Here is a 14953-nt window from a genome sequence, read left to right as displayed (position 1 = left end):
ATGAAGGAAATATGATACTTAGAGCCTCCACACACACACACACACACACACACCACACACACACACACACACACACACACACACACACACACACACACACACACACACACACACACACACACACACACACACACACACACACACACACACACACACACACACACACACACACACACACACACACACACACACACACACACACACACACACACACACACACACACACACACACACCCTCACTCACAGCACCACACACACACACCCTCACGCACACACAAATTTGCTTTTCATGTGTGAACCCCCACCTTCTATGTCTAAGGCGTCAGTAGTTCATCACACTAAAGTCTAAAGTATTACTACATACTGCAGTACTTACACCCCCACCCCCCCCCACCTCTGCCCCCAGTGTTGTAAAGTAACAAAGTACATTTACTCTAGTACTCTTCTTAAGTATAATTTGGAGGGACCTTTAGTTACTTCACAGATGTGGATGAATGATGTGAAATATAATCAAGTGTTAAATCAGACTTTAGTTCCACCTGGAGTAAATCCACCAGCTACCCTGCAGTCTACAAAGTACTTCAGACTAGCTGCACCTTTACCAGCTTTGAGAATACTTTAATGATCAATCATTAGAAAACATATCTGAAATTGACCAATCCGCACATTAGCCACGTTCCCACCCGTACTTTTCCCGTTTAGTTCCATTAGTACCCCTTATGTCGTGTTCACACCAAAAAGAGTACTTAGTGCCGGGAACTTTTAACCCCATTTTTAGTGCCTGCTGAGAGGTGGTACTATCCTGGGGGGAAAAAGTGCCCCAGTTCTGATTGGCTGGGTGAATTGAAAACCACGGCCCGTAAAACTCTGAAAAGTTTTGTGAAGCCGCCATTGTATTTGCCGGCATTAGCATTATTAGCATTAGCATTAGCCCCGCGCACCAACGGAGGGAGACTAACTTATGGCAACACAAAATAAAACATGGGAGCGGTGGAGATGAGGAGGTGTCGGCGTTCTGGCGATTTACTCGGAAGGCTTCAGTAGAAGCTGCTGGGACTCCCAGCAGCTTCTACTGAAGCCTTCCCCAACTCCGGAGACTTCCGGCCGGGGACTTCAGGTGGCAGTATACGCCGTGAAGTGGTTTGCGGCCTGCCAGTAAACCCAAAGCAGAAGAAGAAGAAGTGACGTCAGCCGGCTCATTTGCGTAATCTTCCCTCATCCCTCAGGGAACTTATTCCGGTGTGAACGCGATCTGTACTTAGTGCTCTGGGGTAATAAGTGCCGGCACTAAGTACGGCAAAGAAGTTGGTGTGAACGCGGCTAATGAGTACTTTTACTTTTGGTACTTTAACTATATTTTGATACTAATACTTTTCTACTTTTACTTGAGTAACATTTTGAATGCAGGACTTTTACTTGGAACAGAATATTCCTACACTCTGGTACTTCTACTTTAACTTGTGTACAGGATCTGAGTACTTCTCCCCCACTGACCTGTATGTGGCACAGGGCGGTGAGCCTCATCTCTCTGGAGGGGCTTCCGCAGGCAGTCAGCAGGGGGGCCCGCACTCGCTCCAGGGCCGCCAGCCCGACAGCAGGCAGGGCCGAGCAGAGCCCCAGGAAGAGGCTGAGGGTGGCGGCCATGACGGGGGGGTGGGGGCTGACTAGCGAGGCGTCCAGCAGGGACAGGATGTCAAACAGCTCGTCCTCGGTCTGAGGCCGGTAGCGCTGCAGGACCCTCAGGACCTCACACTGACCCCAAACGTCACACTCCTTCAACCTGGGAACACACACACACACACACACACACACACACACACACACACACACACACACACACACACACACACACACACACACACACACCACACACACACACACACACACACACACACACACACACACACACACACACACACACACACACACACACACACACACACACACACACACACACACACACACACACACACACACACACACTTTAATGAAACACAGAGACCCAGATGTAATAGTACTGTACTGCATCATATTATTTTCGAATCAATAATTTTTCAATTTATTTTATATAACCATTTTTCCTCCTGGTCTCTCGTGCCCCCCCTGGCATGCCCCTGCGCCCCCCCCACTTTGAGAACCACTGGGTTATACTAACAATTTAAGTCATGTTTAATGATTTGATGAACCCTTTTTGGTTAAAAGTCATTATTTATCCAAGTGAAGCATGAATAAATGCTATCTCTTTTCTATGGTTTGACACCGCTGTTATTGGTGGTGGTGGGCTGAGCTGGTCTTCAAATCCGAATCCCTCTGTGCTGAACCCAGAATGTGACTAAAGACGGTTTGAAACATCACACTATCCATTTGTGAGCTGTTACAGATGATATTTACAGTATTTGAGTAAATATACCAATACCTCTGTCTGTTTATCATCCTGGTATCATCTTAGTGTATTTCAGGTTTTCCTGGTCAAACTGCCTTAGAGGGAAGTGTATCAGGAAGTACTGGGAAGCCATGTGCAGTACTGCTTTAGCTCAGAACAAACACAGGACAGAAAATGTCAACAAATTCTATTTCCGTAAAGAAGAAAGAATTGTTTTACTTAGTGGCACACAAACAAGGAAATTACAATAATAATAATAATAATAATATAATATAAAGATACTCTCCAGTATGCAACAGGGTAAAGTTTAAGCTGGCAGCCTGTCGCAGCAGCTCCTAGTGTTTAACCTATAACATTTTTCATTAATATTCCATCCATTGCACACTTAATGTAAATAATATCCTACTTTTAAATTGTGTAAGCTGTAATGTGGCACTTCATATTGTTTATTTGTCAGTGAGTCTAGAGGTTTTTATCTTTCATGTTCCACTTTTTTGAATTTTTTGTTCCGTTTTATTTGTCTACACTGAACAAAAATATAAATGCAACACTTTTGTTTTTGCTCACATTTTTCATGAGATGAACTCAAAGATCTAAATCATTTTCTATATACACAAAATAACCATTTCTCTGAAATATTGTTCACAAATCAGAAACAATCTGTGATAGTGAGCACTTCTCCTTTGCCGAGATAATCCATCCCACCTCATAGGTGTGGCATATCAAGATGCTGATTAGACAGCATGATTATTGCACAGGTGTGCCTTAGGCTGGCCACAATAAAAGGCCACTCTGAAACGTGCAGTTTTGCTTTATTGGGGGGGTCTGGGGGGGTCCGAAAACCAGTCAGTATCTGGTGTGACCACCATTTGCCTCACGCAGTGCAACACATCTCCTTGGCATAGAGTTGATCAGGTTGTTGATTGTGGCCTGTGGAATGTTGGTCCACTCCTCTTCAATGGCTGTGCCAAGTTGCTGGATATTGGCAGGAACTGGAACACGCTGTCGTATACGCCGATCCAGAGCATCCCAAACATGCTCAATGGGTGACATGTCCGGTGAGTATGCTGGCCATGCAAGAACTGGGTACAGATCCTTGCAACATGGGGCCGTGCATTATCATGCTGCAACATGAGGTGATGGTCGTGGATGAATGGCACAACAATGGGCCTCAGGATCTCGTCACGGTATCTCTGTGCATTCACAATGCCATCAATAAAATGCACCTGTGTTCGTCGTCCATAACATACGCCTGCCCATACCATAACCCCACCACCACCATGGGCCACTCCATTCACAACATTGACATCAGAAAACCGCTCACCCACACGACGCCACACACGCTGTCTGCCATCTGCCCTGAACAGTGAAAACCGGGATTCATCCGTGAAGAGAACACCTCTCCAACGTGCCAGACGCCATCAAATGGGAGCATGTGCCCACTCAAGTCGGTTACGACGACGAACCGAAGTCAGGTCGAGACCCCGATGAGGACGACGAGCATGCAGATGAGCTTCCCTGAGACGGTTTCTGACAGTTTGTGCAGAAATTCTTTGGTTATGCAAACCGATTGTTGCAGCAGCTGTCCGAGTGGCTGGTCTCAGACGATCTTGGAGGTGAACATGCTGGATGTGGAGGTCCTGGGCTGGTGTGGTTACACGTGGTCTGCGGTTGTGAGGCCGGTTGGATGTACTGCCAAACTCTCCCGAACGCCTTTGGAGACGGCTTATGGTAGAGAAATGAACATTCAATTCACGGGCAACAGCTCTGGTGGACATTCCTGCTGTCAGCATGCCAATTGCACGCTCCCTCAAAACTTGCAACATCTGTGGCATTGTGCTGTGTGATAAAACTGCACGTTTCAGAGTGGCCTTTTATTGTGGCCAGCCTAAGGCACACCTGTGCAATAATCATGCTGTCTAATCAGCATCTTGATATGCCACACCTGTGAGGTGGGATGGATTATCTCGGCAAAGGAGAAGTGCTCACTATCACAGATTTTTTCAGATTTGTGAACAATATTTGAGATAAATGGTTATTTTGTGTATATAGAACATCTTTTAGATCTTTGAGTTCATCTCATGAAAAATGGGAGCAAAAACAAAAGTGTTGCATTTATATTTTTGTTCAGTGTATTATACATTTTTTTCTTCGAATGAAGTGCATTGCCTTTGTTTTAACAAGCTGCTGTAACGAAAACATTTCCCAATTTAGGATCAGTATATCCTACCTTATTGAGCACAACTCTTCCATATCTTGGACCAGGTGATATCATCATGTGTGTGCTGTTTGTAGCAGCAGTGCCACAGACCTGTGTCCTGGCATCACTCAAATACAATGCCGTCTACACATGACTTACACTTTAATAGCTGCCATGTTCTCACCTGTTGAGCAGGTGATGGGTGATGGGTTTGTTAATAGCCACCCCCCCCTCCTCCTTCAGGATCTCCTCCAGAGCTCGGAGACAGTTCACCATCACCACGGGGTCTGGGTCCCTCAGCAGGGTGTACAGCTCATTCACCACCGCGGCGTCTGGAAGAGTGAAAGAGAACATGGCTGAGGACATGTTGGGTGGAGAGAGCTGGAGTTACAGTAGGTAACTTCAGCTCTCTCTTCTATGAGTATAGGCGCAGCCCTCTAAGGCTATCGCTAGTGGGTAATCCCCTGCGCACCCACGCAGCACTGAAAACACTTGTAGTCCACGCCCACCTGTGAGGTGGGCCCCACCTTCGGCCTCACTTCCGGTATAAATAGGAAGGAGGCCCGACAATCTGCTCCCACACAAACAGCTTTTCTTCAGCTCTTCGTGGAGCCAGTGGGGCCCAGCACTTAGAGGGCTACGCTAATACTCATAGAAGCTGGAGTTACAGTAAGTAACTTCAGTTCTATTTTGTATATGGCTTCGCCCTCTAAGGCTATCGCTATTGGGTTAAGGGCGAAGCATGATGTAGTCTGCGCCCCACTGGGTCAGCCCGGTAACAGAAGCACAGACACATCTACTCCGATAATAACCCATGCCTATTGTGCCATGCGACTGGCATAACATGAATATTTTCCATGAGGGGACGAAGGCTGGGAACAATACAAACCTGCCGCTGTGAAAAGGTAGAGACGAAGGTCACACCTTGTCCAGCGATAAAAGAGGGGGGGGAAAGCAGCTCTCTGCATGCAGACAGGCAGGAGAGAGGCGCACAGCTGGATCCCTAACGTCACTCACTCTGACAAGACACTCAGTAGCCTACAGAGTGTGTCAGAGAGGAATGGGAGACATCCCTCAATAAATAAAAATGAATAAATGAACAGGGGGAAGACCAAGATGCACCAGTGCAAATGTCTTTCCACTGACATTCCTCCGTGCAAGGCCGTAGAGAAGGAAATTCCTCTGGTGGAGTGCGCACTGATGTTCTCCGGGGGACCCAACCCAGAGGAGACATACGCCTGTGACACAGCCTCACACAGCCAGTGTGACAGGCGTTGTGCAGACAGAGGCAGCCCTAGTGAGCGCTCTCTGTAATGCAAAAACAGGCGCTGGGAACGGCGCAAACAGCTGTGCGCGTAACATAGCAAGCTATGCAAGATGTGCTGTAGTGGTCGTCATGGTGACGAGCCACGCCATCGCCATCGCCCTCGCGGCGAAAGGGCTGGAAAGGAGCCTCCACACGCTGCATTTCACTCCGGCTCTCATCATGAGGCGCGTACACGCTCAGGGTGTGGTGGTGTGTGTAGTACTGTCCACACGAGGTGTTATAACGGCGCTCATGGGTTTATTATGACCGTGTGTAGGAGGCAAGCACAGCAGGCTTCTGCAGCGAGCCCTGCTGTCTACTGTTACAACCCGGCTTGTGGGCTGCAACATAAAGCTGGGAGGCGAGACGAGGGTTGTGAATAATAAAGACTACATTTTTGTTTATTTTTATAAACAAAAATGAGGACGCGGCACCAGCAACAGATCCCCTAGGCTAGCCGGGATATAAAAAGGTACTGTCATCAAACCACTCCTCAAAAAACCCACCTTAGACCCTGAAGTCCTTGCTAATTACAGACCCATCTCCAACCTGCCATTCCTATCCAAGGTACTGGAGAAAGTAATTGCCATTCAGATCCAGGAACATCTCAAACTGAATAACCTCTTTGAAAAATTCCAGTCTGGTTTCCGCCAGGGCCACAGTACAGAAACTGCCTTAGTCAGGGTGACCAATGACCTGCTGATGACAGCTGACACCGGATCTCCATCTCTCCTCATCCTCCTGGATCTAACTGCAGCATTTGACACCGTCGACCATGACATTCTACTCCATCGTCTTCGCTCTACAATTGGACTCTCTGAATCTGCCCTAAACTGGTTCACCTCTTATCTCACCGGGAGGACTGAGCGGCAAAATCACAAACACACTCTGTGACCTGTGGTGTCCCCCAAGGATCAGTCCTCGGCCCCACCCTTTTCACCATATGCATGTCCCCCCTTGGTCGTGTCATCAGCCGGCATGGAATATCGTTCCATTGCTATGCTGATGACACACAGCTCTACATCAGAGCTAACCCAACCCCCTCCGCACCTCTGCCATCATCCACAATAACAACATGCCTGGAGGAGATAAAGGTGTGGATGAAGCAGGGTTTCCGCTAGGATTTTTTCTCGCCGGTCAAATGTCCGGGCAGAATTTATTTTACCGGACTAATTTGAAACTTACCGGTCATATTTCAATAATAATAATAAGAGTTGTGTAGCAGAGTTTCCGTTAGCAGGTAATCACCGGACTATGAGCAGATATGCTTCAGTTTAAAACTCAGTTCACGGGCTCATTTTTATATTGCTTCAGTTTATAATCGTAACAGATCGAAAAATTCAGATTCATTTTTCAATAAATGATTCCACAAACAACAAACAACATAATTATTACATTCAAACAAACTACTTGTAGTAGATAACGTACATTATTCAAAAGTTTACATTACATTTGAATAATAACACGGGAGAAACGGATCCTCTCTTTTCCCCTCTCTCTCTCTCTCTCTCTCTCTCTCTCCTGACAGCACGTCAGTTTCTCATGCAGCTCCTGCAGCTCGCTAAACAGAGGGCGGGGCTTCAGGTGATTCTGCAGAGCTGCGTGTCTCGGTCAGACTCAGCAGCTGATCTGATCTCTCTCTCGCGTCCGGTTATACTTCACTCGCGTTTATGTCCATATCGATCAGATCCAGCTCTCCTGATCGGCCTTTATAGAGAGCACCGATCAAACTATTAAGAGTGAATATCGGCCGATAATGATCGGCGGCCGATAATGATCGGCGGCCGATAATGATCGGCGGCCGATCGATCGGAGCCTCCCTAATTATTACCAGACATGTTGACCGTCAGGTTTCGAATTTACCGGTTTTTAATAAATGTTACCAGCTAAAAACCGGTAATTACCGGCTAACGGAAACCCTGGGATGAAGCACAACTCCCTTCAGAAAGTTCTGACAGGATGTGTCAGAGCTTTCTCCAATTAATCAAAGATACATGGGGCCAGGGCTCGAGCTTAAAGAGCCTGTGACACGGTTTTTCCCCATCATCCAAACCCATCAATTTGAGTAAATATTGTCTCCTTGAAAACCGTTACTGAACTGATTTTGGATATTTGTACTTTGATAACCATTAATCCTTCAATGTTGACCATTTTCTGGATCTTCTCGGGGATTCTTCAAGTCCTGCCAAATGATGTGTGACGTCATTGCGGGCACAGCGCTCCAGCTGCACCGTCCAGGATCCCAGCATCTGCATGTAAACGCACGACGGCGCACACAGCAGCAAGCTCAGACAGCGATGACAGTTTAATTTTGAACGTGTCTGAGAGCTCATATGAGGCTGAAGGATCGGTTTATGTTGTATCTGTTAGAAGTTTAGGAATGAGGTGCGTCAATATGGGCGATCATATGGTCATGTAGCCAGTGGTGGACTGGGACTAAAAATCATCCCGGGACTCTCGACCGGCCCACTTCGGTACCGCTAGTAAATTGTCAACGGGGGGAGTGGGGGATGTCAGGGGCGGCGGGTGCTGTAGGCTAGGGAAGGCTAAGCCTTCCCAAATATTTGTGTCACTGCATCCTGGTAAAATACAAATATAATGTATAATGTCTGTGTCTTTGACATTAGCGCTGCTAGCCACCTGTGCCCTGTACGAAGCCAGTTCAACAGACCCTGGATATGTTTGAGTAACAAACAAACTAACAACAACAAACTAACAAACGAGATCTCGCTAAGCGGTCCTACGACGCTGGTTATCAACTCGGTAAATCAAGCCAGGGTTTCTCTCACCAGCTGAGAGCGCGTTCACGTGAAAGGGGCGGGGTTAGCTACATTTGACCAATCACAAACAGGGACAAGTGTACTGACAGCGCAGCGTCATACTTCATTAATGAAAAGTAAACTAATATTAGACAAATATGAGCTTTAAACATCCATGACTTAAACATATAATCCAGGATACAAGCCGCAGAGTTGCACCTGCAAGGAGAATACAGAACAACTGGTTAAAAAATAACTAGGCCTACCGAGTGTTTGAAAGCGTATAGTTGTATGATATCACTGCCTCAGTAAGACACGAGTGGATCTGACTTTAATTACATTTGACTCGAGTGTTTCGTCAACATAATGTGTTGCTTAAAATAATACTTCTGCATACAGTATGTGACACTGTAAGTGTTGCACGGCCAGATACGGCTGGAGAAGCTGACTCAGATCAGGAAATACATGATATATTATGATATTATATGATCGATGATCTGATTGATGATGTGATATGAATGATAAGTGCGACACGTCGGCGTCTTCTCTGCATACGGCAGTTTAAACTGTATTTCCTTTATCCTGTAATATGACTTGAGAGATTTAAACTCCGCACACTGAGTTGATCTCTTTTCTATAGACGCCGGAGGCGGGCAGCGTCAGGTAAAAAAAGTTTTTAGCCTTCCCAAACCTGAGCCTTCCCAAACCTGAGCCTCACGCGCCGCCTATGGGGGATGTGATTTTAACTAATGATAATGTAGAAAAACTAACATTTAAAAATCGGGACGGTCCACATTAATTTCGGGACGGCTTAGATTGTATTTCGGGACGGTTCCGGGAGGATGGTGAAAAAAGTTAGTCGCACTCCACATCAGGTCCATTCATCCTCCGTCACCAGCATCACCTTCTCCGGTCAGAACATTCCACTCTCATCAACTGTTACCAATCTGGGTGTCAACATGTATCCTCACCTGACCTTTAAGGCCCACATTAAACAAACATGCAAGACCTCCTTCTACCATCTGAGAAATATCGCTAAACTCCGCCACACACTCAGTCTGCCAGATGCTGAAAAGCTTGTCCACGCCTTTGTCTCCTCCAGGCTGGACTACTGTAACGCACTTCTCATTGGGATTCCTAGCAAGAACATCCAGAAGCTGCAATACATCCAAAACAGCGCTGCTAGGATCCTGACGAGAGAACGGAAGTATGAACACATCCCACCCATCCTCAAATCACTGCACTGGCTCCCGGTCTCACTCAGGATTGACTACAAAATCACCCTCTTCACTTATCAGTGCATACATGGAAATGCTCCCTCCTACATCAAATAATTGCTCACCCCACAAACCTCCACGAGGAACCTAGGATCAGGAAAGGCAAACCTCCTCCTTTCCCCCAGGACCAAACTGAAAACCATGGGAGACCGAGCCTTCTGCTCCGCTGCTCCGAGACTGTGGAACGCCCTCCCAAACCAGCTGCGGACACCACAGACTGTGGATGCTTTTAAAAAAGGCCTAAAAACGCATCTTTTTAGAATAGGCTTTTACTAGATTTTGTAAAAAAAACACATTTTGCCATGCCGGCATAAATGTTACTGCTTTTATTCTGTTGTTTTAATTGTTTTTTTTGTTTTGTTTCACCCTTTTTACTCTGTAGCACTTTGAGTTTTGTTTACGCGAATGAAAAGTGCTCTTATAAATAAAATGGATTATTATTATTATTACTGTCCTTAGGGTAAACCCACGAGAGAGAAAGCGTTACTGTTTCCAGTCCCCAACTCCGGGGACTTCCGGCCGGGGACTTTGGGCGGCAGTATACGCCGTGAAGTGGTTTGCGGCCTGCCAGTAAACCCAAAGCAGAAGAAGAAGAAGTGACGTCAGCGGCTTCATTTGCCTAATCCACCCCCAGGGACTTTTTCCGGTGTGAACGCGAGCTGTACTTAGTTCATGAGAAATAAAGAGTTCTCATGAACTAAGTTCTCATGAACCTTTGTGGGAAAAGTACTGTGGGGTGAATGCGCCTATTTAAAAGGGCCAGACCCAGAATCAGCACTTTAGTAACAGGGCTGAAATAGAGGGGTATGAAGCATGCTACAATGTGTTGTGTATTTTGAGCAAAACACTTCAGAGACATGTTTTGTATAGATATGGCCCTATTGTACAAATATAGTATAATATGGGACCTTTAAAGTAACACACCTGCATAGGTACATATGATTTGCAACGTATGTACCTTTTTTGGACTTGCATACAGACATACAGACTTGCATATAGAAAATTATTTATATTTGGATATGTAAACATAATTCTATTTTTGATATTTTATTATATACTGCTTTTTACATTCTTTATTCCTATTTATCCTTGTGTGAACTCTTACCTGTCCTGTATTTAAATTGTAATCCTGCTGTTGCTTAAACATCTACATTTCAATAAAGGTCTATCTTAAAGACAGACTGTTGAGCCATTATTCTGTCCTGCTATACTGTTTAAAAGGAAGGAAAGAAAGAGTCCTCCCCACCTGTCTCAGAGTTGGGTTGGAGGTTGTGTATTTTGGCCCAGCCGAGGACAGCCACGCGTCGAACACAGGCCGCTCTGTCCCTTAGGCCTGCAGTCAGAGGCTGCTCCACATACTCCACCAGACTGGGCAACCTGGGGGGGCGCGCACGCACACACACACAATACCACACACACACACGTCAGTCCTGCAGCCCGTGAGAGGGTTTGCGGTCCCTGTGTGCAGCAGCTCACCGGAGGTTGGTCATGTTCCTGAGGGCCAGGCTGCGCACCATGGGGTTGGGGTCCTGGCAGTCCTTCCTCAGCGTGTTGATGACCAGCAGAGACAGCTCGGGGTTCAGAGCGGCGTAGGAACACAGGAACACGTAGACCAGTTTCTTCTGGACGATGTCCGCTGTGGCACACGCTTTCACCATCTCACTGAACAGGCCGGACACATCCACACCCTGAGACATCGCCCTGAGGGGGGAGGAAGCGAGAGGGGGAGAGAGATGTTAAAATATAATAAGAGGCAGTGACCCTTACTTCCAGGTTCTTCCTTCCTGCAGCAGTCAGGCTCGACAACCACCACGGCGCCTGGTAGACCACCACACACACACAGACTGGAAGACACCTGATGTGCAATTTACCCTTTATTTTTCTTTCAATTTACTTACAATCTGTAAACAGTAGCAGCTACCACTTTGATATGGTCCCTTTTAAAAATATATATACTGTTACTTTTTCACCATGGTGTACTTTCTTATTTGTTTGACTTAGTGTGCTTTTATTATTTTGTTGTTATTAAGATTTGTTTTATATGTAAGTCTATTCTCTTTACTTTATCTGCACTGTACTTGTGCTGTTGTAATAACGGAAAGTTAGCCATGCAAAGGAATTCTGATTCCGAGGACAACAGTTTACTCTGGGAGTCTGTAAACAAACAAGTTTACAGTGTGACATTGGAGTCTTTAAAAGAAAGAAAACACGTTTGTGTCCTCCCTATTAACATACACCAGGGGACAGAATATAAAAAAACATGAATCAAACAATTTCCTCACATTTCTACAATATTTTAAACAACACACTTTAACTTTTATCTTACAGGTTTTGGAGGAAACTAAAGGGAATATCAAACACCTTAAATAACTTAGCAACAGTTTGACAATGTGAAATAAAATAACAATACTGTATGTTATAGCACCTATAATGTTTATTAAGCTCATATAAATGTTTATAAGGTTATCGAAAAACCTCAATGGAATCCTTTTGAAGCTGGACTTGACTATGACCATGTACCCTTTAAAGTTGTATAGCGTTTGTATTGTTAACCGTAAAGGGAAGTTGGCCATGATTTCCCTCCAAACCGGTTCAGTAAATAACCTCACATGTTGATAGTCAAGGTCTACATACATAGTCAGAATTCAATTGAAAAGGTTGGCCAACCTCTTAAAGGAAATATGAGGACAGTTTCAACATGTGTTTTGCAGTAATTATATGTACATCGAAACTTCTTCAAGATTCAAAGTCAGAAACATTTGGAGTAGAAATGCATTGCAATTCTAAAAAAACGAATGTAATTTGGACTGGAATGAAAGATTATCGTTTGTGTAAAACAAATCAGTGTCAAAATGTAATGTAAACAATGTCATTATTATTACATTTGATTTATTATTGATCATATATATAGTATGTTTTACAAATATAAGTATAATGATACAAAATGTGTCTGTGAATTAAGATAATATATAAGCATCTTCAAACTTAGAAACACAAAAAATAAGATTTAAAAAAAATCTTTCAAACCCTAAGGTGAATTCTTCAAAGAATAACGTATCATTTTCATTTATTATTTGATTGAAGTTTATTTATGACAATTTCAATATATATTTGTATTGAAAGTAATAGTGTTTTCTCTGTACCATTATGGTGAATATGTAAATGAACAATTGAATATATACGTGATAATATCGCTGGTCATATGAATAACATGCATGTCAGATGTCAGACAGTGTTGCTGAAAACATGGTTGTTTCTTTCTTGTTGCCTGTTCCAAGAACCACTACCGTAACAGCTAGAGTAGACCGCCATCACAATACAAAAGGGCCCCATTGTCAGACGGGTTCGACAGGATATTTTCTGCGGGGGAACCCACACAAGAACCGGTCACAAAGCGCTGAGGACCGTCACCTACCGGAGGACCTTGAGCACGGTGTTCCGGTATCGCAGCGGGTCGGACTGGATGTGGGGGTTACACAGAGCCCTCCTCAGCTCCCGCTCCGTGTCCTCACTGCCCAGATACGGCATGGCGGACACACGCAGCAGCCCACACTGTGTTAATTTAAAATATCACCTGCGACATTACACTATTCTTAATCAGAAGAAATGTTACTTTTAAAGACATGTGATATTTTCAATTGGGGGGTTCATTCCTATTTCCATGACTCGATTGTTTACACCGTGCGCACTTCCGCATTTCTTCTTCTGCTGTTAGTTTATGTTACCTTTGTGATATGCTGCCCTCTGCTGGTCGGCGTAGAGTGGGCATGTTTATGCATCATTAGAAGAACGCTTTTTTTATGTATTACATTTTTTGGGTAACACTTTACAATAAGACTACCCTTATAAAGGGTTTACGAATACTTTGTAATTCATTTATTAATTAGGTTGTGAACACTTTATAAATCATTAATAAGCTTTTATAAGAGATGTGACCGTTTGCTTGCCAAATAGTGAGCCCACATTTATCTGTAGGCTACTGCCAGAGCCATATAATAGAATAGTTACGACAACGGAAGTCCAAAAACGGTTATCGTCACGTGGTTCATGTAGACGAGGATCGTTCCCCGGAAGTTCATGGCGGGCAATGTGAATGCATTGATAACAGGAGACAGAACTACGATTTTTGGTAATCATTAGTGAATAAAGGTTTTGATTTGCAATATTTATACAACAAATCAATATGTGTATGTATTTACATCAATATGTTTTAAAAAAATAAATAGAATTTGCTAATATTAAGTATAATATTAGGATTAGTGTGAACAACTAGTTTACATGTTAGGCTAACAGTGCCTTGGTTAACGAGCCTGTTGCTGTTTATTTATAGCTTTGAATTCTTTCAAACCAATATTATCTTCTTAAACTTGTATGGTAGTCAGGAGCATCACTTTCTAATGTTTATTGATACATTTAGAGCAGTGTTTCTCAAACTTTTTCATACCAAGGACCACTTAACCAATAAAAAAACACTCGCGGACCACCTAACTCCACAAATATCCAAAAACACATTGTTTTCTACAAATCGCCTTAAAATTGTACAAACAAGTGGCAACATGTGTGATGAAGGTGCTTATCTGGCTATATCATGCAATCGAAAGTGAAACTTAAACTCGTTCCATTGCGGAGATATTCCCGCGAGAGTGCGAAAAACTTAAATAGATTTATTTATTTCAAATGTGAAATGTTACCAATATACTCACGGACCACTAGGGGGTGCTCACGGACCACCAGTGGTCCGCCGACCACACTTTGAGAAGCACTGATTTAGAGGGAGGGGATCTAAAGTAATGCTTTAAAATTCAGATTAGATTCATTTCTACCATTTTCTTAAATTCATGGTAGTTTGACTAGTTTCAGTAATCCCATGGTAATTGAGGACACAAGTTATCTAAATGACTAATGTCATCTTTATGGCTTTCAGAAAGGACAGGAGACCGACAGGTGACTATCAAAGGACTAGCAGCAGCAGCAGCAGCAGCAGCAGCAGCATGATGATGATGATGTTAAATGTGTTGCTTTAGGAAC

At 44.3% G+C, this 14953-nt stretch overlaps 1 protein-coding gene across 1 annotated transcript in view; it reads right to left on the bottom strand.

The window, feature by feature from the left end:
• ap4b1 (adaptor related protein complex 4 subunit beta 1) overlaps positions 1 to 13615 on the bottom strand; it is a 55868-nt gene extending 42253 nt beyond the window's left edge. The window contains 5 exon segments of the mRNA XM_034087203.2: positions 1495 to 1780; positions 4768 to 4915; positions 11172 to 11302; positions 11402 to 11626; positions 13341 to 13615. Coding sequence (XP_033943094.1) covers positions 1495 to 1780; positions 4768 to 4915; positions 11172 to 11302; positions 11402 to 11626; positions 13341 to 13453 — 903 coding nt within the window. The 5' untranslated portion in view covers positions 13454 to 13615.
• Between the last annotated feature and the right edge of the window lie 1338 nt (positions 13616 to 14953).

Source organism: Pseudochaenichthys georgianus, chromosome 7 (genome assembly GCF_902827115.2).
Source record: "Pseudochaenichthys georgianus chromosome 7, fPseGeo1.2, whole genome shotgun sequence".
Classification (NCBI taxonomy): Eukaryota; Metazoa; Chordata; class Actinopteri; order Perciformes; family Channichthyidae; genus Pseudochaenichthys; species Pseudochaenichthys georgianus.
Note: the sequence above shows the minus strand (reverse complement) of the source record. Positions and strands in the feature narration are given on the sequence as shown.